General features: G+C 43.7%; 2 protein-coding genes across 5 annotated transcripts; both read left to right on the top strand.

Annotated features, from left to right (window-relative positions):
* The first annotated feature begins 1,563 nt into the window (after positions 1 to 1,563).
* slbp (stem-loop histone mRNA binding protein) lies at positions 1,564 to 7,527 on the top strand. 2 transcript variants are annotated; one of them, XM_085365353.1, is made up of 8 exons: positions 1,564 to 1,949; positions 4,411 to 4,554; positions 5,022 to 5,135; positions 5,247 to 5,312; positions 5,923 to 6,045; positions 6,153 to 6,308; positions 6,397 to 6,505; positions 6,950 to 7,527. In XM_085365353.1, the coding sequence occupies exons 1-8, from the start codon at positions 1,891 to 1,893 to the stop codon at positions 7,007 to 7,009; spliced, it is 831 nt and encodes a 276-aa protein (XP_085221479.1). In that variant the 5' UTR covers positions 1,564 to 1,890; the 3' UTR covers positions 7,010 to 7,527. The 2 variants fall into 2 exon arrangements, with proteins under 2 accessions (XP_085221479.1, XP_085221471.1); XM_085365345.1 differs by having other exon boundaries at positions 5,241 to 5,312.
* Positions 7,528 to 8,031: 504 nt separating this feature from the next.
* On the top strand, positions 8,032 to 22,096 carry immt (inner membrane protein, mitochondrial (mitofilin)). Of its 3 annotated transcripts, none has more exons than XM_085359544.1 (14): positions 8,032 to 8,177; positions 9,772 to 9,839; positions 11,031 to 11,217; positions 11,615 to 11,741; positions 13,373 to 13,465; positions 15,304 to 15,441; positions 15,567 to 15,700; positions 17,007 to 17,110; positions 17,411 to 17,546; positions 18,224 to 18,353; positions 19,366 to 19,589; positions 19,681 to 19,812; positions 20,741 to 20,870; positions 21,107 to 22,096. In XM_085359544.1, exons 1-14 carry the CDS (start codon positions 8,136 to 8,138, stop codon positions 21,712 to 21,714), a joined length of 2,253 nt encoding a protein of 750 aa, XP_085215670.1. In that variant the 5' UTR covers positions 8,032 to 8,135; the 3' UTR covers positions 21,715 to 22,096. The 3 variants fall into 3 exon arrangements, with proteins under 3 accessions (XP_085215670.1, XP_085215661.1, XP_085215680.1); XM_085359535.1 differs by having other exon boundaries at positions 11,028 to 11,217; XM_085359554.1 differs by lacking the exon at positions 13,373 to 13,465 and having other exon boundaries at positions 11,028 to 11,217.
* The last annotated feature ends 1,715 nt before the right edge of the window (positions 22,097 to 23,811 follow it).

The following is a 23,811-nucleotide window of genomic DNA, read 5'->3' as shown; positions in this document are numbered from 1 at the left end:
TGTGCCTTAATGTTAAAAAGACCGTATCAATGTTTTTCAGTAAACCTAAAACAACCGTGGCTGCAGTAAAAGTCTGCTTGGGTGCACAAGAACTAATTAATGTTGAGGAATTTAAGTATTTGGGAGTGCTACTAGACTCTAAATTATCCTTTAAAAACACGTTAAAAAAGTAGTGAAAACTGTAAATGTTAATATACAGAACTTCAGACATATCTGCACATCATTAACAGACACAGCAGCGATTACATTCCTGCACTCTATGATACTGGCTCATATTGAATACTGTATTACAAGCTGGTGCTATACGAGCTTTGCTGCTATTGGGCCAATTGAAGTGTGCTACAAGAGAGCATTGAAAATATTAGATGAAAACCCCTTTTTCATATCACCATTGTCAAATTTTAGAAAAATCCAAGTTTTTAAATTTTACTAATTTCAAATCATTTAAATCTGCCTGTCTATTATACAAAGTTATACATGGTCTGGCGCCTCCACCAATCAGTGATTTTATTAAACAAAAGTCTAGCAGTGTTGCTGGGTCTCGATTGACTCGAGCCGCTGTTAGAGGTGATTGTGAACTGGCACTCAGACGGAGCACCTTTTCACAGATGCTCTGTCATATCAGGGAGTGAGCTTCTGGAATAGTCTTCCACTGTCAGTGAGGGAAGTACAAGTCTACCCATCTTTATGAGTCACCTAAAAGGGCGGCTGAGGGACACACAAACATGTGATTATGTTTAATAATCATGTTTTATATTGGACGGGAAAAAGAGTTAGTGTATTACAAAAAGGGAAACAACTGTTAGTGCAATGGGTCAGTGCAGTATCAGGACAGTCAGGGCATGTGCAATACTGGGGTTTGTGCAATATAATTGATGTGTTTCCGTTATTGTTATCTATACTGTCCTCTGTGTCCACTCTCCTCGTCATTGTTTGTTCTAGTATAATGTGATCATTGTTTTTGTCACATGACCTGTAAATAGTGTCTCTGTATCTTTTTACTAACTTGTGTTTAACACCAACCTGCCAGAGGGTCTGCAGATGGAAATTAGCCCAAGGCTGTAATCTGGCATATTTACATTTTTTAAAATGTTCATTAATATGTATTGCCCCTCTTTCTAAAAATAAATAAATAAATAAAATAGCACATTGTTTTTAATAGGAAAACACTGTACAGGGGAGTGTGACTGCAGTAGGGAACAGGAAACAACAGAACACGTTTTATTGCATTAAGTATGATGCTGAAAGGAGACAACTGATCAAAAAGCTGGACGATATGAGAGTGAAGTTGGACTTGCTTGATTTATTTCGCACGAACTCTATAAGTGAAAGTTATCAGGCTGTGTTTTGGTTCTTAAGGCAGACCCATTTGTTCAGGAGGATTTGATTTTTTTTCTCTTGTCTTTTCGGTCCACACTCCACACCAGTTGGTGGCTGTAATGCGTCATTTTGCTGTTTGCCAACCATATAAAGAAGAAGAAGAAGAAGAAGAAGAAGAAGGCGGAGCGCAGCACCTTAGACCCGCCCCTTCTCTGGCCACTCGTCGATCGAGCACATCCGCAGTTAAACATCCTGGAGCCAGCTCAGAGAAGCTGTGTATACCAGAGGCCACAAGAAAACCGCACGACTATTGCCAGAGGGGGATACACATGGCGTTATTTGCACAAAAATAACGCCATAGACACAGCGTGAGCACACTCTTTCAGCCCAGCACATATTCGACAGCTGTGGTCTTCCTCCGTTCCTACTTCCGGCCACGTGACCAATTGGCTCGTTTGAGGTCGCGCGTCTTTCAGAGTTGGCGCGTATCTTCAGACTGTAGGTGCTGTAAGTTCCCAGCTGAGCACAAAGAAGTCTCCTGCTACGCAGTCTTGTTTTTTAACCGAGAACATGTCTGACTGGACCAAAGAGCGGCGACGTGAGGATCACAACATCGAGCACGAAAAAAGGTCTGTTTACATTCCCGCCTCAGTCTGTCATTAGCGGCTAAACCTTTGTCTGTGTTCGTTAAATGGAAGCCACTGCGTCAGATTAGCTTAACCTCTGTCTGCAAAGATGATCTGGACATTTTGAAGGCTAAAAAACATTTGTTGTACCTGATGGACCCGCGTGACTCTAGTACACGCTGTGTTCTTGCTAGTATCTATGGTTACCTTATTTTCTTTAAGCTCGTAGAAGCTAGCAGTCTGTAGCAGGTCTGTCGTGAACAGTGGACCTGACAGTGACGCTAGCTAACAGTGCGGGTAAAAAGGTGACGGTAAGGCGTTAAATACAGACAACTGCTAAAGCTAACGCTCGAGTACATTGTGGACTGTGAATGCTAAGTGTAACACACAAGTGAGTGGATGAACCGTGACAGGTGGTTAACAGCTGTAGTTGTAACGTCTGATATTAGAATCCTAAGTGCCCTCCAGGAAAAACAAGAGTCACAGATGGATGATGGTCCGCACAATCGGAAGAAGTTGGCGGGAGAAATAGTCTATTAAAGGAAGTGTATGGCTCCAGTTTTACCCACTGTACTCAACTAACCATTTATTATTGAAGAAAGTTCAGCTTCTCTAGACTTTAATCTGTCTAAGAAGGTTTAAAAGAAATTCCCGGATTTTGAAACAGTTAGTGCAGCTTTGCCATTTTTGAATACGGAGACGTGAAACGATCATGAGTGCTTTCCTGCGTGGGACCGTGCGTCCCACCGTGTGTTTGCAGTCCATGCATGTATTTGCTGCTTTTGCATTTTTAACAGCCGTGATTTATTTTTTCTAATTTGACACAGAAGAGAATGTTTTTGAGACGTGTTTGCAGAAATCTAATATCAAAACAAGAATGAACTAGAAAGTGCATTTTCTGAAGAAACTGCAGTGTGAATGCTTGAATCTTAATGTATGCACTGAAATGAATTAATTACTGAATTTAAGTTAAAAATCTTGAATGAGATAAAAAAAAAAAACCGAATTTAACCTGAAAACAAAAGTGCTGAACTGCTAAAAGCTGAAGGTTACACAGAAGAAGAATTTGGAAAAAAGCTGAAAATGTTTTAATTGTAAATTAGAAAAACCTAAGAAATGAGAAAAGAACATTTAGAGTCAGAAAACATCTGAAAGAATATTAAAAGGTCATATTCTTTGAATCACTGAATGACTAAAATGTGATCCCTCCACTTGGACCCACACAGTTTAAAAAGTTTACATCTCTGAGCTTTGAAAGACAAGATGTTGGAAAAAGAACAACGATGGCGACGTTTTGAGGGTAAAATGATGGCTGTGACACTGTGGACAAAGCAGCAGTTGAAAGAGAAGTGTTTAAGATGAATCTTGGCAGAGTGAGTGAGAGAGCTCGTTAAGCAGGCAGGTGTGAGCCTGGTTGCTATAGTGACTGCACCCAATGGCTCCATACACACGACACAGACATGCACCTCACTTTTGCTGCTTAAAATGAACAGAAAAGTCAGGCCGAAACAAATCGTTCCCAAATGAAAAGTACAAGTCGTATTGACAAAATTCTTTCACCGTGAGCGACAGCAGCTTCTAGTCTACCGAATTCTCAGTTTTCATGCCTGTGGAGTTTATTATATGGACGTGGTGACAGTGGAAAGACACCATGCTCTTCTGATTTTCAAACGAACCTTCTGAGCCATTTTAACATTAGAGTCTATGGAAGAGTTGGAGGGAGGAGGCTGTGCATTGGTGACATTTATGAAAGAACCATAACACCTAGTACAATAGTAAACACATTGGATGAAAGAGGACAGCGATGGCTACGTTTTGAGGGTAAAATCATACCTGTAGAGCAAACGCTGCGGACACAGCAGCAGTTTTAAAAAAGATTTTAAGATTAATTTTTTTGCTCCTCTCACTCTAGCAGTTGAGCTGTCTCACTCTAGCCCCAACATTCCGTCCCATACACACCCATTATAAATTTTGAAACGGGTGAAAAAACATCATGAAACTTAAACTGGAACTGAAGAAAAAGTATAATAGATATTGAAAAGATAAATACAAGTTGAATAGTTGAATGTCTTGTCTTCGTTTTAAAGTTTGAATGGTGGCTCTATGTCAATGTATGTGGAAGTAGTAAGAGTTTAAAAATGAGTAAGTTGAATGAGAATTTGAAGGGTCTCCCCATTGAAATACATGGGAAATTTTTGTTGAATAAAGTTGAATAAAATTAAAAATATAAATGTTAAAAATGAGAAAAATAGAAGCAGTCATGTCCAAAATAATAGGAATCTAACGATGTTTGAATGGTTTTTCTAAGTTGAACGGTTTTGAAGGAGTAGGCTTTCAAAAAACGTACGGAAAAATAATAAAATATAATAATAAAGATTAGAAGAACAATACTGTGAATGCTTTTCAAGCATTCACACTAATTAGCATGTTTAAATCTGCACGTGTTTTGTGTCTTCTTGTGTAGCTTTGGCCCATCTCGGTGGTCCCACTGCAGGAAGAGGGGGATCAATGGGAGCCTGCGGAGCAACAGCGAGGCAGATGATATCGATAGAGGAAGGAACGGACACACCGACTCCAGCTACAAACACCCTGATCGCAGACATACTAGGTGAGAGTAAGATCAGTTAATGTGGAAAGTGATAAACATGTAAGGCAGCGGACTTGTAACTGAAAAGCCACGAGGCGGCTGAAGCTTTGTGGGTTTTTGGCGTTTGTTGGGGAAATGTTTCAGACTGGACCAAAAACCCACAGCTTCAATGGCCCTGCTCAAAGGTGCTTTGTTAAATGTAGACCGTGCAGTGTGAGAATTTCATTGGTCTGTGTAGTTCACATCCAAACTCCAGTGTAGGCTCGAGAAGAAAAAGAAAAACAATTATTAGAATGATTTTAGTTTGAATGGTAGTGTTTAAAAAAATCTAACTACACTATAACTGAGTGAAGCAAGCCAGTCTCTGCTAATGAACCACTCTAAAAATCAGGTTACTGACTCCATTACCAACATGTGGCCACGACATCTGCTGGAACTGTAGCAGTAACATCCCTGTGTGTGTGTAACCTGTGGTATTGTCCTCCTAGCTTCACTACACCAGAGAGCACAGGCTCAGTGTCCCGCTGTGGTCGGCAGGCTGACTGGGGCAGCCAGGTGGAGGACGATGAGATGAGGAGGGATGTGCACAGAGACATGCAGCGGTAATTAAACAGTTTCTGCATCATTTCAGGTGTCTTTTAAGCACATGAAAGCAGATACTCTCTTCCTGTTTTGGATTGCAGACTCACTGTTTGCACTGTGTTCAGTTACAGGAGGAGGATACTGGGGGCAGAATTCACCCAGAGGGAGAGAAGGGCCTCGTCTGGCTCGTCTGGAAGGTATCTCATTCTCTCACAGACCTTTAAACTCAGAATATTCACGAACTGATGGAACACTCGCTTCTCAAACCACATGTCCACCTGCAGCTATACAAGTGTGCAATGTAGTTTTACCATTAAATAAGGCAAGACAAAATGTATTCATCCCAAAAATGATGGAAACATGAAATAAAATCAATGCAGTATCACCGAACAAAGCAGCGAGTACGGTAAAACAGATTGCACTAATGGAGCTCAGTTATGTGGTAACAAAAAGTAAAGTGCTCAGCATCAGAATATGATGCGATAAATATCATATCTGCTATGAGACGATGAGGGTTTCTGTCCTTGTGACAGCGAGGCTGAAACACGACGTGTCAAACATCGCTTTAACTGCCATGTCACGGCTTTGAGCTCGTTACTAATGTAAAAACTCCGAGTTTTGTTCATTAAACGGTAACACAGGCTTGTTTAACACGACAGTAACGTTTTAATTTTTTGGAAACTTTGTGTTTACAATCATTTACGAGTAAAATCATTATGAAGGAAGTCGGGCTCTTGTCGTGTTGAATGTTAGAGTTGTGTCTTTTTGTATTGTGTGCACGGGACTAAATGTGTCTGTGTGCTGCAGCTGTGACTCCAGAGAGGGAGATAACATGGAAACCGATGAAGCTGTGTTGCTACGACGACAGAAACAGATCAACTATGGCAAGAACACGCTGGCCTACGACCGCTACATCAAAGAAGTTCCTAAGTAGGTCGACAGAGACGCGTGCTGTGGAGCATCCGGTGTAAAGCCTGCCCGCTGCTGGTGTGTGTAATACACTGGTCAGCATTAACCCTCGTGTTTCTTCTTTTCAGACACATGCGTCAGCCAGGCGTTCATCCAAAAACTCCCAATAAGTTCAGGAAGTACAGTCGTCGCTCCTGGGACCAGCAGATCAAACTGTGGAAGGTCAAACTACACGCCTGGGACCCCCCTGCAGAGGAAGGCCAGGACAAGACCCTCGATGTCGTGTAAGACACTCGTACACATTCTGCACGTCGTCAGTCAGCTGCTGGCCGTCCTCATGTATGATGTGTATATTTCTCCTTCTCCCACCAGTGAGGAGCTCAACCTTGATGATGTAATGGACATTGAACTAGATTTCCCAACCATTACTGACTCCCAGAACACCCAGACCTCGCTGCCGATACACAGCCTGTCAGTGGAGGTGAGTGGAAGTCACTGAGGTGCTGCTGAAATGTCGAGGCCCACACGTGCTGACGACTGACAATCGTAGCGTTTGATTCAGAGGTTTTGACTGAATCTTTCTGGAACCTTGGTTTAAATATTTATCTGGTCCATTGTTTAGACGATCATCAGTTTTTAAGAAAATAAAGATGATGATGATGATGATGATGATGATGGTGGGATTGCTTGTAAACTTGGCACAAAAAGAAAGGAAGCGTGTTTGCTCAGCTTTCTCTTTGCTCAACTCTGCTGTTTATTCTGGTTTATTCTGGCAAATGTGGCCCATTTAAGGTGAAACAAGCAGGCTGTCCAATGGGAGCAAACACAGGTCTCCTTACTTGTTGTGCAAAGTTTAATCCACAGATGAAAAAGCCACCCTTACAAACACTGTATTAAATGATATTGTTTGTGTTGTGTTGTTCAGGATGAAGACTGCGGTACTCCGGTCAAAGTACAAAGGACGGCAGAGCCTAATATTGCATAGCTTGTTATTGAATGGTTCAGTCCTCCCCCCACATCGACTTCACACAGTCCACTCAGAAAAAACTGCTGCAGCTGCCAGCTAAGAGTCTGTGTGGACACACTCTGTGTCTTTGGCTGGTAGTCACTGATTATTATTAATATTGAGTTTTGTTTTCACCATATGTTTCTCCATCCATCGTTTGGGCCATTTGTTGTAGTTTATCTGTTCCGAGTATTTTATGACAAGATTTTACATTTTTAACGACGCATGGTTCAGAATTTGGTATTCAAAAAAAACCCCACTTGCTGTACCAGTGAGAGGCCTGTTGGAGTGTGCATCTAGTTTTGTGCAAATGCGAGCTTACGTCTCTCATATTCTACCTGAGAAGATTCCAGATGCATAGAAACTGTCTGAACTCGGAGGAGTCGTCTTAATAGAAACGGAGGCAATGATGTTGTTTTGAGTTATCCTTGAGAAATATTGGGCTGTGGCTTTTTGTTTTAATACAAATGTAATTGTTTCTTACTGCTGTATCTTTAATAGAACTTGAAATAAAAAAACAAACAAATAAATAAAACAAACAAGAAAAATCAATGTTTCTTCTTTTTTTGTGAAATTTTTTTTTTTGGCTAAAAACTGTTGAAAACTTGGTCCATCATTGGACAGCATGCCACAGATTTAAATAGTGACTTTGAAACCAGTTTCTCTGACACACTTCACACAGCTGATGTAGTAATTAGTGGAAAATGTGTGTTGAACTGGAATACTGTACGAGCTCACACATAACCAGTGTTGTATGCTAGAGAGTATAGATAACCAGAACTGCCCGGCACTGGTGAGAATCTGTTTAGCTTAGTTTAGGAGCGCTGGGGAAATAAGGATCATCTGTCTGACTTATGTCTTCGATCGAGGCTTGGACGAAGGTGGACAAACTGATTTGTGTGCTCTTATAAATCTATGTGTGGGACATGGAAGAATGACGGGAACAACATAAGGGGGCGCTGTTGTGCACGCAAACGTTTAATCCACGCAAAGTACTGAGGAGAAGAAGAGTGCGCGAGAAGACGAAGAAGAGCAGCAAAGAATTTATCTGTTTCTGTGCAGGTCAATTTATTTACGAACTCAGAAACCAAAGCAGGAGAAGACCATGCTGAGAGCGTGTCTGAGAGGGGCTAATGCTACCGCCCGGGTAAGCCTGCTGCCTGCTCCGCAGCCGCGGGCTAACGTTAGCGTGTTGTCATTCAGTGACCCAGAGCCTGCTTCAAGGTGCCACAGTGAATTTACTAGTTCGGGCTGTTAACTCTTCGGTGCTGTCGAGCGCTGTATTTGATGCCATGCAATTGGTTGTGGACGCTGTCAGAACAGCGCAGCATGCTAACGTTAGCCGGGTTTCTTCCGGTGACAGATGGATAATGGCGTTTTAAGCATAACCAAGCTAACGAGTTTGGCTAAGTTTGAGCGGAGAGGTCATCATGGCAAAAACCAAAACTTGTCTGTTTGACCTTTTATCGGCCACAGGTTTGATACCAGCTAACCGGAGCAGTATTTTATGCTACTAGCGGCACTAGCCTTTAAACGCGTTTGCACGTAGACGTGGTATTTATAATGAATCAGAACAAACGCTGCAGGTTGTCTTCGTAAAATCCACAAATACTAACGCATGATGTGCGTTCTCGAAAACTTTATGTTCTGTTTCTGGGATTAAGTGTGCAGCCAGACTTCTGTACAGTGACAGAAAGGTGGCTCTCACCTGTTAAAGTGGGCCGGAATAAGTTCGACATCCCTGGGCTACAGCATCACACTGTTGCACCTCGGCTCTTCTTTCCACCGGACACGGAAACATGTTCGTCTCTGCCGGACTCAGCTTGGATGTGTTCGCCATGTACCTGAATCTGTATTTACAAAATAAGAATGCAGTTTACTGCTCAGAAATCATGCTTTGTACTTCATTTGCTGATCTGTTTTAAATGGTAAATCAACAGTTTTGCTTATTGTTGTTTAGATTTAATGACGACAAATTAATTATTTTTATGATTTAACAGCAAGTGAAAAACTGTGCTAAACTTATTACTTACTTATTACTAAAACCCATATATTACTTACGCTACAGTTAATGGGCAAGCTCGTGTGTGACGTGAATATCATGAAATTTAAAATTGAAATCATCAAATGCTGATTAGCTGGTTGTGATCGACCTGTCGGTATAGCACTGCGCCTCTGCGGGCGGTCTACCCTTCCAGCTCGGCTGCTCTGCGCAGTATCTTAGCTGTTCCTGGGACTGCGCTCTGCGCTCTTTCAGTCCAGTCCTTGTTTATGTTGGCACACCCACCCCTGTCTGTTTCTCCTCTAAATCAGTGGTTTCTTGACTGCCACCTTCCCTCTGAAAAATTCAATTGATGAAGCTGTCCTGAAACTAACCCGTGTCCATCCAAGCAGTGTGGCACCGTCCTGACAGAGAATGAAACCTCTGTTTCTGAAGGCTATTTAATGTAATTACAAGAAAGCATGGCTCAGAGTGCTCAGGCTGTTTTGAAGAGTAAAGGTGTTCAGACAAAGTACTGATTTTCAGGCTTGTTAGAATTGCACAAAGTCTGTTTTTACCTTATGAACAGCATCTCTGCACCTAATTCCCCAATTTTTTATATGACGATAAGGAAAACATTGTGTAGTCTGTTGCTTGCACTGAAATTTGTTGCTCTGTGCTTGCTGTGAATGTGTGCCCGTTCTGGATCTGTGTGACATGGATTTCTTTTCACTGCCACGCTTTCCTCACCACTTTCCAGAAGAACTACAGGAGAATCCCTCTTACCAGTCTGCAGCAGTGTCGGCACTACACAGCAGGAGAGAGCAGGTAATCAGAATACTTTATTAATCCCGAAGGAAATTAGGGTTACAGCAGGCAGCACGCTAATGGCGCATGCGCACTTACAAAGGAACCTTCTGACCAACTTTACACAAACATCACATTGGGCAGACATGTCAGAAAGGTCGGCTGATAGGAAAAAACAACGAAAATACATAACATGAGGTGAGAGGAGGAGAAAAAAACTCCACTCAGACTGAGCTCCTAGTGGGAGAACAGTTTGATAACAGAAAAAACACCTCAGCACAAAAGCACATGACTATCAATACACCATAGAAACACAAGACAAGCAACAGGGGCGGGTAAAGGGTAAGAGAGCCGGTGTAGGCAGCGCATCCAGCCAACCCAGGTGGCCTTGCATGGAATGGGGGGAACAGTCTAAACACAGTCGTTATCAGGGTGTGTTGTTCAGCTCCAGCCTTGAGGCTGCAGCTGGCGCCGAAGGGGTCTCCGCATGAAGTGATGGTGCTTTTTACTTTAGTGCGAACAGCTCATATGAATTTCAAAGCAGTTCTACAGTCCAACACTGGTCTCTCAATCTCCCGTTGGAGAGCCGCGAGCTTTCTACGATGTTATCAAACTTACGTTCGTGATGTTGTCGTTCTTTTTGCGCAAAGAGCCGGTTCTGAGACCTCCGACCGCAGTGCACTTCCCCAAGATGTGATTGAATTTGCGCTCAAAGGTGTTGTTCGAGCGAGCCCCTCCAGATGTAATCCAGTTTTTCACTCAGAGCTCTTGTTCTGAGTGTTCACGGCAGCCGTGCGTTCTCCAAGATCTTCTCCGTGCTGACTCAATGAGCCCATTCACACACCAACACACACAGTACACTAATGAATTGTTTAGGACTAGCACATGGGCTTCAGCTGTCTTCTTAAGGGCCTCTCACATGGATGCGACATGTGCTGTGCCTGCCACCAAAATCTGTGTCCCGCTGGCCGCTGCGCTCTGGCTCCATGTTTACATGCGACTGCTCCCTGTCGTTTCAAAACACGGATCTCTCATCCTCAAGAGAAGATCTTCAGTGCTATCGTAGTGAAGAGCGTGCCGCTTCTACAGCATCGCTTTCCTCCTGAGATCACTATATGCAAGTCGGCTGAACTAGGATACACACAGAGTGCAAAGGCTGTTAGCGAGACTGTCCATTCATTCATGTCTGCTTGTCCTTTTTCATTTCAGTAGTGCTTCCAAAGTGGTTGTTGCCGGCTTGCTGACAGTAAGTGGTGGCATTGGAGGGACCGTACTCTACGCCAAATGGGACCATAAGTTCAGAGCAGCGGTTGAGAAGAACGTCCCGTACTCAGACTGGCTGCTGGGTTTGGCTTTGGGACCCGCTGCCCAAGATCCTGGCCTCCCCATAAAGAAACGGGTACGGTGCTCAGCTCATCCTAGTCATAGTTACAGGACACAAAGTTTGTTTGTGTTTCACCGTCAGTTCAGAAGAATTGAAGTCGAGCATTTTTTCTTTTACTGGCTCTCCATGTGTGAGTGTCTGGTCTCTGATGGTTTAAGGAGGATTCACTGTACGTTACAATGGCTTTTCAAATGATCAGACTGCATTGAAGCCCCATACCTCCACCCCCATACCTCCACCCCCATACCTCCACCTTTCCAGTGTGTGTCTGTTAAAATTCGACTCAGAATTGGTGATATCAGCTAATAAACTTCCACACAATACAATCTAAATATTTGTATAGAAAGAATAACCACGTTTTTAGAACCACACTGTAATAACGTATGCTTCGATTTAAATGGTTGCTGTTAAGGTGGAGTTGGCCCAGCCGCCCTCTATGATAGAAAAACAAGTGAAGAAGTCGGCGAAGAAGGAGGGAGCCGAGGGTCCGGTCAAAGACTCCAGCCCCGCCCCCAGTCAGCCTGCACAGAGCCTAGAGGGTAAGTGTGACGCCCACTGTCATTATAACTCATGGCTTCATGTTGCCATCTGCCTTTTATCATGTGCTCTGATTCTATCAGCTTTATTTCTATTTCCGTTTTGTTATAGTTCGTTCACAGTAGTCGGGTGGAGCGCCCACAGTTTCATTGCATCTGTGCAGTGACAGTAAGGGGCTGTTGTGTTTGTACACCACCACAGTGGGTTTGAACTCAGCCAAGATGTGATTCCAGCGCAGCTTCATTTCAAGGATTCTAACACTAGTATTGGATTATTGAGTTATTCATTATAGACACTTGTATATCTAATAAACCACTTTCAGAGACAAAGTTTGTAAGGACTCCATTACAAATGAAACAGATAAAGTTGGACTTGTGTTTGGTTTGTTTTTCTGGAATTTGCAGTAAGCGCTCCAAAGTGATGTTGGTACAGTGAGTGAGGCCAGCGTTACGCTGAAAACCCAACAGATGTATGAGAGAGCTGGCAACAACTGTAGGAGAGGCCGAGTCAGTAATCTGGTAAATTCTTTAAAAGAAGAAATGCACTTGCGACCTCAGCGACACTGAGAAGCCTGTAGGACAGAGGGATTAAAGTGGGTAATCGCAAAAGTCCTTCCTTGGTTAGGGGACACCCTGTGCAACATTTAGCAAATTCAAGAACACCCTGGAAGAGGTAGACTGTCAAAACGTAGTGGGAGAGCATTTTACCCACTTTAACACGCTGAAGATGCTGCGTCCACATTTCTTTACCTGGACGACTGAGCGTGCAAGAAAATCTAGCGACACCTCATAATGCATGTAAAGGAATGTGCTGTACGAGGTCACTATTTTTGCTGACATTGTAACTGCTGATTGAAATGGCACCAGGAATCTGTGATAGTATAAAGTTGGTCACCTGACTCTTGTAGAGCACGCTTTCAGTTGCAAAACCAAAGGTGGCGTTTTGTGACGTCCGTGGATTCTACATTAAAGGCAGCGATGGACTTGGAAGGATTTTCAGCTTTCATCACTTCAGTCTCATCTTGACAGTTTGATTTAAAATCCACTGTGATGGTGTTCAAAGGATGCAGTTGTTTCATGAAAGTGTTCACCAGAGTCAGCCTGATCATCAGCCATCTCGACAGTGCCGTAATATCATTATTTACATTATGAAGTTAATATTATTTTAATTCAAGTTCATTCAAATCAGCCTCACTTGTAAATGTCTCTGGGACAAGCCAACGTTTAATATCTGCTGATGCAAACTCTCCACTCTGGGGGGGGCGGTGTGCTCTGTTAGCTGCTAGCTCCACCCGTTCTTCTTTGAGATGTTTGTAAATGTGCGCTCTGTTGTTTAGCCCCAGCAGAAGCCTCTCAGGGTAAGCTGTCTTCTCCTATACTCTCCTGTTGTTGCTCTGCTCCCGTGTGAAATTTCATTTTGCACTGCTATTAGGCTTCTTAGTTTGTAGCAGCCATTGTATCTTTGATAGCTTTAAAGCCATTATGCTGCCATAAATACTACCTCACTGTAGCTGAAGTGATGATGAAACCAGTAGATGGATGGTCTTTACTATGTGTATGAGTGGCTTTGCGCGTGGTGACACACATGGAAGCTCCTGAGCGGCTCTTGCCTTCTGTATTTGTGTCCCATTTAGAGGCCTCAGCAGAGGCGACTCATATCATCTCAGCCATCGGTGAGGTCCCATCAGTCCCTGCTCCATGTGACACAGAGGCACCAGCAGTCAAAGGTATCATCACTGAAACAGGACCTTGCTGTGAGGCTACAGTGCTAACCACTGCACGCTCTGCTGTCCTTCTTTATTGTCATTATGCAGCACAAAGAAAAATTCTGGGCGGCAGCTTAGAAGAGCCAGTATCTAAACCACAGACAAATCCACAGTGGGCACATGGTATATACGATTAAATCCTCTCCTTTGGGTGGAGCTCTGACTTGGTGTTGGCGCTCTGTGCAGTAGAGTACCACTTCCTGTTCCTGTTACAAGCACAGCAGTGTTTTAGCCAATTGAATTAAATATTGATATGTTATCTTTACGTGCTTTATGCAGAGTCTGTAGTCGACCGACCGTTCTCTCCTGCACTTTCCTGCTCAGATGTTCAGTTAGTCGGCTTCCTTTAGTAATAACGACTCTCGTAATACATGTAACCTGTAACTTCATCACAGTAGACGTCTTTCTGAAAGTGCAGCAACTACGTTTAAGAATATAATCCACCCACTGTTATCATCTTCAGTGCCCTGTACCAACACAGAGCAGCTATCTGAACGCTGCTCCAGAGGTCGATCATCTTGTTAATAATTTCACCTCCTCACTGCGTACGACTCTGGATACTGTAGCTCCTGTGAAAACTAAGGACTCTAATCAGAAGTACCTGACTCCGTGGTATAATTCTCAAACACTTTCTGAGTTAACTTCAATAATTACTTCCTCCAAACCATCAACGTGTCTTTTAGACCCCATTCCTACAAAACTGCTCAAAGAAGTCCTGCCATTAATTAATTCTTCGATCTTAAATATGATCAACCTATCTCTAATAATCAGCTATGTACCACAGGCCTTCAAGCTGGCAGTAGTTAAACCTTTACTCAAAAAGCATCTCTAGACCCAGCAGTCTTAGCTAATTATAGGCCAATCTCCAACCTTCCTTTATATCAAACATCCTTGAAAGAGTAGCTGTCAAACAGCTAACAGATCATCTGCAGAGGTTTATTTGAAGAGTTTCAGTCAGGTTTCAGAGCTCATCACAGCACAGAAACAGCTTTAGTGAAGGTTACAAATGATCTTCTTATGGCCTCTGACAGTGGACTCATCTCTGTGCTTGTCCTGCTAGACCTCAGTGCAGCGTTCGATACTGTCGACCATAATATCCTATTAGAGCGATTAGAACATGCTGTGTAGGTATTACAGGTACTGCGCTGCAGTGGTTTGTATCATATCTATCTAATAGACTCCAGTTTGTGCATGTAAATGGAGAGTCCTCTTCACACACTGAGGTTAATTATGGAGTTCCACAGGGTTCAGTGCTAGGACCAATGCTGTTTACAGCTTACAAGCTTCCACAATAGAGGACGCTTTCTGTTGTGGATCTGTAGACGTTCACGATTAAATTCATAACGTTGAAACAAACAAAATAATAGTCATTTTAAAATGCAGCACATATGATTATTATGTTGGTCAGGATGATGGTAGTGATTAGCATTTGCACCTCACAGCAAGAAGGTTTGATTGTGCATCAAACCTGCTGGTCTCCATGAGTTCTCCATGTTGTGTGAAACATGGATGGAGACTAGTTAACTTGTGCAATAGCTCAGGTTGAGTAAGTAGTTACGGTAGTTTTCATTTAATGCCGGAGACAGAATATGAAGCAAGAAGCAAATCTGCACCAAAGTTGAAATGTTTTTAACATGCAGTGTCACTGAGGCATCTACATTTGCAAAGGTTTTGCAAAAACTTCATTCGTGTTGTGAGCATACAATAATAGCACTTCATGTTCTTTCATGGCTGAAAGTCCAGCAGTCTCGAGGATTACTGGGGTTGTTTTAGGTCTGTGTTTGTGTTTTCTCTCGAAGAGTGCAATGAGTGCCATGAACACAAGGAGGCGACAGCGGTCCATCCTGCACCCACAGAACCAATGAAAGAGCGTCCAGTAGAAGAAGTGGCTGCTAGACTTGCTCAACAAGAGCAGGAGGAACAGGATATTTCAGCATGTAGGATGACACACACACACACACACACACACACACAAAGAGTGACGTCGTTGCATACTGACCACTTGAATAATGACGTGTCATTTTATAGACAGTAAATGTCTTCCTGTGTGATTGCTTTGCAGCGGTATCAGCCAGTCTTGAAGACTCACTGGCGAGCTCGGCCAAAGCTACTCTGCAGGCCATAGGAGCGCAAGAAGCAGCCCTGCAGGCTATCATGCAGCACACAGACAAACTGAAGGAGGCTATGGAAGCAGAGGTAAACAGCAAGCACTTCATAAGGAAGGCATGTGCCAACTTTTATGTTTTAATACCCCCAGCAAATGGGGACTGTGCTCAGCTGGTACTCCAAATGTAACATGAAGTACAAATCAGTGATTGTACTTTTGGAAAACCAAAACAGGCCACCGTGCCCTTTAGGGCCTTTTTTACCCCTCAGCTTGAAGGCGACGTTGGATACTGTCGGTCCATCTACTAAAAACCTGGGACGAGTTTGAGTCCTTGAACTTAGTCCAGTGTTCTGTGGTGAATGAGTTAACTCGAGAAGGAAGTCCCCCGGGGTTTTCATACAGTAGGTCAGTCTGCTGGGGGCTGAGGGGGAGCGTCCAGTACTTTTGTAAATGGACCGTCTGTGATGGACTGAATCTGAGCCAAAGGCCGCAGGCTGGAGGGAGAGTGACGGTGTGCTGGTGTGGCTGAAGGAAGCCTGTGATGTTCAGTTCAGATTGTTTTCAGTAGAGTACAGTAGAATCTCTGGGCACAGCTCTTTAGTGTTTCACAGCTCTGGTTTAGTCTGTTTGGTTTCTGTGTAACTCTTGTCGGGACAGATCTAACCACTAATGCAGGGACCACTTGCACACTTCATGCTTCCTTTTCTGTAGCACAGATACCTGCACGCCTCCTGTCCGCTAACCTCGGAGTATAAACTATAGATGAGTCTGTTGGTAAATCTAAAGATATTTATTTCAAAATGTAGGGAGTATAAGTAAAAATTAAATACTCAAGTAAAGTACACATACCTACTTCAATAGAGTAACAAAGTAATAGTATTACCTTACATTAAATGACTAATGGTAACATGTGCGCTGGTCAGGGAAACATTTCTAATAACTGCTAAACAGAATCTGATGGCAGTAAATGTTCAGTGTTGCTACTACAGCTGATGGTGAGGGTGGAGCTGCTGTCCGCCTGCCTGTCTGATGGATACTGTTGCGAATAAGTATCCATATGTTTCAATTCCACATGAATGTTTCTATGTATCTATTTGACATCCCCAGCTCACACCTGCAAACGCTCCATCGAGGCTGATGAATGAGGCAGGACTCCATCTTTGCCTCAAGCCCACATGTCCTGCAGACCACTGGACTGGGCTCGTCTGCATCGTCTCACAGCAGCGCTGTCACTGAAGACCTGCGTACTCTTGTTTTTAATCAGATACATTGCTTGCTGTGGCCTGTGTGGTCCACCCACCACAGCGCTGTATTAGTAATGTTTAAGCCACGGCTCACTGAATGGGAAGCGTCACTGTTTTGCAGTAGATTTATCGAAGTTCTTCTTAAACTTAGGTTCTTCCTGAGGAGAAGTCAAACCAGTGGAAGGACCTGGAAGCTGCTCTTGCTGATAGAACCACGGCTTTGAACGATGCCAGAGCCGCTCTGTCGAAAGCCAAGTAACACAAACACACACACACAAACATACTTATTACAAACTTGAATGTGTGTGAAGAAGAATTCTTTCTTTTCCACTTAGCTTGAAAATCATAAATGTTCTTTCTTTAAATTGTGATTTCTCCTGCTTGGAGTAAAAGTGTTTCTTTAATTCTGATGACCAGTGTGGCACAAGGTTAATCTGAAAGATGTAATAATCACTCAGCTTTCAGGGCTGTGATGAGTGCAGCGTGCCGTGTACATCTCTGCCTAACTCAATTATTTTGGCAGTCTTCCTTATCAGCACATCTCTTTCCTTGCAGCGAGTCCTTGGACAGTCTCAGGTCAGTGATTGACGAGTCCAAAGGGCTGAAGATATCCTCTGTTCGCCCGCTGGTTTTAGCAGCAGAGGAGAATCTCCATAACATGGTTGTGGACTTGGACAAAATGGTCATGAAGGTAAAGTTTGTTTTCTTTTTTGGTGCATTGTGGACGACTACAGGAGATTAAAGTGACCTGTTTGCTTCCTTTCTGAGGCTCAAGTTCACATTTGCACCTCTCAGCTGTAAACTGAATGAAAGTGACAGCAGCACGTTAGCCTCTGTTGGCCAGTACCAAACATAAGAGCTACCTTAGCATCAAAGCACAGTACTTTGTAAAATAGGCAAGAAAACTTGTGAGGAGGTGACTCAACCCAGCAGCAGCAGCTATATTTGCAGCTCCAGTCCATGTGATGGGAGCGCTACGTAGGCTCCTTCTATGCTGAGATATGACTGGATATAATACTGTATCACTACTTTGCACTGCTGGCAGCGCCTTGTTTCAGTAGATACACACTCATTTTAAAACAAGGATACAAAATGCCTTTGATTTTCCTCATTTCCTTACAAATGTTGCTGCCTGCAAGCTGTGAGTGTCGATAAAATGTTTCCTTTTCTCTGTCATCAGAAATATGATTATCATTTTGCCCACACCCTGTGAGCATGTGTGTGGTATGACCTATTAAACTCTAGTGACCAGCACTATGTGCAGTTAAAGTGTTGGCTGTGTTATCTTCACCACTGTCATGATTATTAACTCGTCCTTTTCTATTCACACCTCTCTGTTCTTCTGCTAACAAATGTTACCAACTAAAGGTTCAGTCTGCAGAGTCAGAGGCTAAGATCGTCTCCCAGTACAGTGAACTGGTTAACGAAGCCAAACGACAGTTTCAAAGGGAAGTCAGCAGTCTCACTCCAGAGATCCAGGCCAACTGGAAAGGGCTCAGTAAGAGCACGCATACACACTCAAACACGTGTCTTTACACACACAAAGTTTGATTCGATTTGTTCAGCTGGACATTGTGTTTTCATCGGTCGCTAATCGGACTAACGATGGGCCTGAGGTCAGTTTCATGAGTGTTAATATGGAAACTGTCATGTGTAGTGATGAATGGCCATGAGTACGATTCACAGAGTTGGTGGAAGGGCTGCAGTCACAGCATTGTAAGACGGTGACAGATGTACCTTTAAGCACCTGCTCGACTCCCAGATGGTCGACGTGCACGTGCAGCCTCAGGCCTCTAACCACAGAGATGTTACGTGTAGCCTGCTAGCCATAGCTGGTGTCTGGGATGGATGAATAAAGCCAGGTCTCTAACATCAGCGCAGTGTTATTAGTCGTGATCTGTAGCCTCAGTTCATGTTATTATGTGGTTGTTTGTGTGGCTGAAGCTGTCTTTCATGCCGCCGCCTTCACCCTCTCCCAGCTGGTACGATAATAAACAGAGCGAGGCATGTCCTGAAGAACAGAATCAGCTGTCTGGGATTTACTTTCCCAGATTATTAAGCATGCATTAGGACACTCATTGTGTTGCTGACATGGATGACAGTACAGTGAAAGAATGTGACAACGTTTCCCCTCTGAGGAGCAATATTTAGGTTTCCATACTGATGTTGAGGTTTTAGAGCGACGTTCAGTGTCTGTGGCTACAGCAACACATGATTAGTGTTTCAGTACTAATAACATCAGTATAACCTGTATCATTCGTGACAGGCACGTCAAATAGAATCGGATCACAATCTAATATGTTGTTTAAGCTCTGTGCGTCTTTTGTTAGCTAACGTTTGGTGGCTCTAAGTCCACCGTCTGAACATCCACGGGGTTTTTGAAATGTGCATTTACAGTCAAAACCTCACGTTCTTGCATGTCACCGTAACTCTTAGTTACTTTCATACATTCAAAACTATGTGCTGATCAGGAAGTACGTTTTCAATGATAACTTGTTTTTGTGTGTTAGCTGGTAAACTGTCCACAGACGACCTCAACGCTCTGATCGCCCATGCACATCGTCGCATTGACCAGTTGAACCGAGAGCTGGCTGAGCAGAAGATCAGAGAGAAGATCCACATTGATGCAGCGTTGGAGCAACAGAAACTCGAGGACCAGAAAGCTCTGGACAACGCTGTCAACACTGCCCTGCAACATGTCAAAGAAGATGCCCGGCTGGACCAGGAGAGGAAGGTGCAGGAAAAAATATCTTTAGATTGTTCTGGTTTTTCAGTTAACGTGAGCGTATCTAAAACGTGTTACGATTTCCTCTGTGTGTACGCAGCTGGCTGAGTTAAGAGAAGTGATGGAGGCAGAGATGAGGACTCAGCTGCGGCGGCAGGCAGCAGCTCACACAGACCACGTCCAAGATGTGCTCAAAGTCCAGGAGCACGAGCTGAAAGCTGAGGCTGAGCAGGTGATCTCTCTACCCCAGAGTCTGCTTACACATCAGAAATGAGTACTTACAGGACACTAGTGGCTCTGAGTTGCCAGGTTTGGAGCGTCTAAGCAACCAGAGTAAACACAAAAATATATACTGAATAAAACGTGGTCTGCTTGGTTAAGTTACTTAATCCATAAAACCAGCTCGCACTGTCTGTCTGACAAACATCCTACAGAAAGTTTGCTAATAGATGTTAACAGTGGCACAAAATGCTAAAAGTAAAAACAGTCAAGAAGATGTTTGAACTGTCTCAAAGTAAAACAGCTCTTTGTGTCATTGTTGCCATAAACTATTATTAATACAAAGAATCCAAACTCTGCTTCACCTCACATTTGAATTGTAATGAATGTATTTGGTTGAAAACCCTCTTTGTTTCTCCTCACGTCCTGTTTCTCGCATCGTTCTTCATATCTGAGTAAACTGATCTTTTCTCTTGTACCTTGAGCTCAGCTGATAATTGTTGAGCTGTTAGAAACATTAAGTGCATTTGAAAGGACTTGGCACTTACAAGAAGGGTCACTTCCTTCATGCTGCAACACTACCATGACCACAGCTTACTGACATCTGCAGCAAAGATGCTGCTCTGGATCATTTCTTTATTTTCAAACCTTCTGTCTTCAGTAAACGTGTTAAACTGTTTTGTGTTTACTCTGATGGCCTTTGCTTTGTTGGAGGTCTGTGATATAGCGTAGGATAAAATAAACATGCTGCTGTATACGGGAAGCTGACAGCTTGTGTTCTGCCATATCTTAAGCTTTTTTCCACTAATATCCTGTAAAGGGGGCGTGGCCAAGACACCTGAGACGAGTCAGGCTGCAGCAGCGTACTCTGTTCCTGCGAGTTGCACGCTGTGTGCTTTTCATCCTTCAGCCCTTCAGAGCTATGCTTTGGTTGTGTTCAGGTACTGAGCAGTAAGATGCTGGAACAGGAGACTCGCTACCGTCAGCTGACCCAGGAACAGCTCGACAACTTCACTTTGGACATGAACACAGCCTACGCGAGGCTGAAGGGGGTGGAAGAAGCTATAGACAGTAAGAGATACACGCATCCAAAAAAGCAAAGAAATAGCACTGAGTGATTAGTCGGGTAGGTTGTTATCTGGAGTGCTGCAGAGGAGTACCACATGTAGGAATGATGATGTGTGTAGATGAATGTTGGAATAGTTGGATAATTTTTTTCTGGTGTGCAAAGGGACTGGATGTCCACGTGCACACAGACACGTTCTTTTCCACTCGGTCATGTAAATCTCTTTGTCTTTTGAACACAGGCCACGTGGTAGCAGAGGACGAGGCTCGTAAGGCCCACCAGCTGTGGCTCTCTGTGGAGGCTCTCAGTTACTCCCTAAAGACTGCTGAAGCCGACGTGCCCACTGTGCCTCTGGAGAACGCCGCTCAGGCTGTTCGCGACAGCTGCCGAGACAACGACTTTGCCTTGGCGCTGGCGTCGGCTCTTCCAGAGAAATCCCTGCAGCGAGGCGTGTACAGCGAGGCCTCTCTCCGTGCCCGTTTCAACTCCTTGCGATCGCTGACCCGCCGCGTCGCTCTCATCGATGAATCTCGTAACTCCTTGTATCAGTATTTCTTGTCCTACCTTCAAGCTGCACTGCTGTTTGAGAAGAGTCAGGAAGCTCCGCCCAGCCAGCTGAGCTCTGAGGATTTAGATCCATTCAAGCTTCTGTCATATGCTAGCTACTGCTTAGAGCACGGGGACCTGGAGCTAGCAGCTAAACTGGTGAACCAGCTGAGAGGAGAGGCCAGGAGAGTGGTGGAGGACTGGCTTATTGAAGCCAGACTCACACTGGAAACTAGGCAGGTAGTGAATCTGCTGTCTGCTTACGCAAATGCTGTGGGTTTGGGTACCACACAGGCGCCGTAGGTTGCCACAGCAACCGTTAAGGGAAAAAATCTGCTAAAAGTCTTTTTTTCCAAGAAGTATCAAAGTTCCCGAGTGTAGCTGGAAGTGGCTCAGGAGGAGCTTCAGCCTGAATCCTTTGTGCAGGGAAGCATCGGCAGTCTGCAGCACAGAAAGATGGTTTCTTCCTTTTAAGTTACCTGAACCACATAAATGTATTCCTCTGAAAGCACTAATTCACTGTGGCCACTTATTTATATGATACATTCAATGCACTTCTTAGCTTAGTCTTATCAATTCAGACTGCAGGTTTGGCCCAGCTATTCGTCTCCAGCCCGTGTGTTATGGAACCGTCATCCTACGAATTACAGTTGGATGTTTGTGAATACTGCACATGTTAAATAAATCCTGGAAAAAAGAAAACGCTGTATTTCATTTCGTTGTTCTTGTCATAGGGACTACGGTTTAAAATGAGAGCTCTCATGCAGACGTTTGCATCGCTGCGAGTGTTGTCCCCACACATGGACAGTTTACCTCTGTGCTCCACCACGGTAGAGTTTACATCTAATAATGAAGGCGAGACTTTCATTGTGGTGGTGCAGTTTCTACCTGAGCACTCCAAACACCTTTTCCCATGAGTTTTCTGCATAGGTGCTTTCTCTCTCCACACACAGCTCAAGTGTATTTGGCACGTAGACTGGAGCAGGGGTCGAACCACCAACCTTCTGGTTAGTAGGAGAGCTGCGCTGCCTGCTGTGCTGCAGCCAACCCTTCGTAGTAACTTTATAAGTGGTCTTGAGCAACATGTCTCCAGGATTTCAGCGGCCTTTCAAAGTTTAATTTTCTTTTTTTGGCCATCGGTGCTTTTTCAATGATAACTTGAGAACAAAGTCACACTCGACTTCAGGAGGAGGAAGGAGGAAGTCTGAGCTGCAGCAACAGGAAGTGTGTGGGAAGAGTGTCCAGCTTCAAGTTCCTGGGTGTGCACATAGACACACTCAGAGAAATGGAGCTCAAAGTCCTCTGAGGTTTTAAAGAGGGGGAGGGGGGTAGTTACAGTCAGTAGCACAGGAACAGAGCGGGAGGGAGAGAGAGAGGCAGGGACAACAACGTCACATTAGAAAGGTATAGTAATCACCCACAACTATTTTCAGTTACAGATGATAAAGGATTCAGGAAAAAATGGAATCGTCTTGTATTCAGAGAAAATATTACGCGTTTCTTATTGAGGTGAAAAGGAGCAGTTTGTCCCGGACTTCAGCTACAATGAAAAAGACACGAAGCTGGAGTTTTTCTGTCTTTGCTGCACAGCTGCCTCTTCTTCTCTCATCCTCTGAAGCTAAAGGAAAGCTTGCCATCAAAGCTAGTTCATCGACTTGCTGAAGAAAGATCATACCATTTAAAGAAATCAAGGTGGTTCAAAACATTTACACAGTATTCAAATAGTAATGTTACAAAGAAAAACTTTGTGTGCCTATAACACAACCAGAGGTGTAGTGCTAGCAGAATGCTGCACCACTTTGGGGGTTTTTCTTGTGGTTTTTCTCCAAGACAGGATTTATAATATTCAGTTAGTGTGGCTATTTTGTGCAGGAAGACATAATGAATGCTCAAAGTGATCGTCATGATATCAGATTTAATAACAATCTGTGCCAAGACAAACCCTCCTGTGGCCTCAAACAGATACTGTCGGGTTATAGAAACAGGCACAGAGTCTGTTTCACTGCAGTCAAGCCGGCCCTCACTTTTTGAATGTTGTTCCAGTATTAAACACACACATTTAGTCCGTCACTAATGATATGACTAACAAACTAGTTCATGCATTTATTACTTCCAGGCTGGACGACTGTGATTCATTATTATCAGGATGTCCTAAAAACTCCCTGAAAAGCCTTCAGCTAATCCAAAATGCTGCAGCCAGAGTCCTGACAGGGACTAGAAAGAGAGAGCAGATTTCTCCTGTTTTGGCTTCCTGTTAAATCCAGAATTCAAAATCCTGCTCCTCACATACAAGGTCTTAAATAATCAGGCCCCATCTTATCTTAATGACCTTGTAGTACCATATCACCCTATTAGAGCACTTCGCTCTCGCTCTGCAGGCCTACTTGTTGTTCCTAGAGT

Source organism: Diplotaxodon limnothrissa, linkage group LG2 (genome assembly GCF_057381915.1).
Source record: "Diplotaxodon limnothrissa isolate DT_005_m linkage group LG2, D_limnothrissa_male_GT1.1, whole genome shotgun sequence".
Lineage (NCBI taxonomy): Eukaryota > Metazoa > Chordata > Actinopteri > Cichliformes > Cichlidae > Diplotaxodon > Diplotaxodon limnothrissa.
Note: the sequence above shows the minus strand (reverse complement) of the source record. Positions and strands in the feature narration are given on the sequence as shown.

Bases quoted from the DNA above. Each gene is read 5' to 3' on its own strand.
- slbp (XM_085365345.1), top strand. From the start codon at position 1,891: ATGTCTGACTGGACCAAAGAGCGGCGACGTGAGGATCACAACATCGAG. The intron at 4,555-5,021 runs GTGAGAGTAAGA...TTGTCCTCCTAG, and splicing joins CCTGATCGCAGACATACTAG to CTTCACTACACCAGAGAGCA. The intron at 5,313-5,922 runs GTATCTCATTCT...TGTGTGCTGCAG, and splicing joins TCGTCTGGCTCGTCTGGAAG to CTGTGACTCCAGAGAGGGAG.
- immt (XM_085359535.1), top strand. From the start codon at position 8,136: ATGCTGAGAGCGTGTCTGAGAGGGGCTAATGCTACCGCCCGG. The intron at 8,178-9,771 runs GTAAGCCTGCTG...ACCACTTTCCAG, and splicing joins GGGCTAATGCTACCGCCCGG to AAGAACTACAGGAGAATCCC. The intron at 19,590-19,680 runs GTGCAGGAAAAA...GTGTGTACGCAG, and splicing joins GGCTGGACCAGGAGAGGAAG to CTGGCTGAGTTAAGAGAAGT.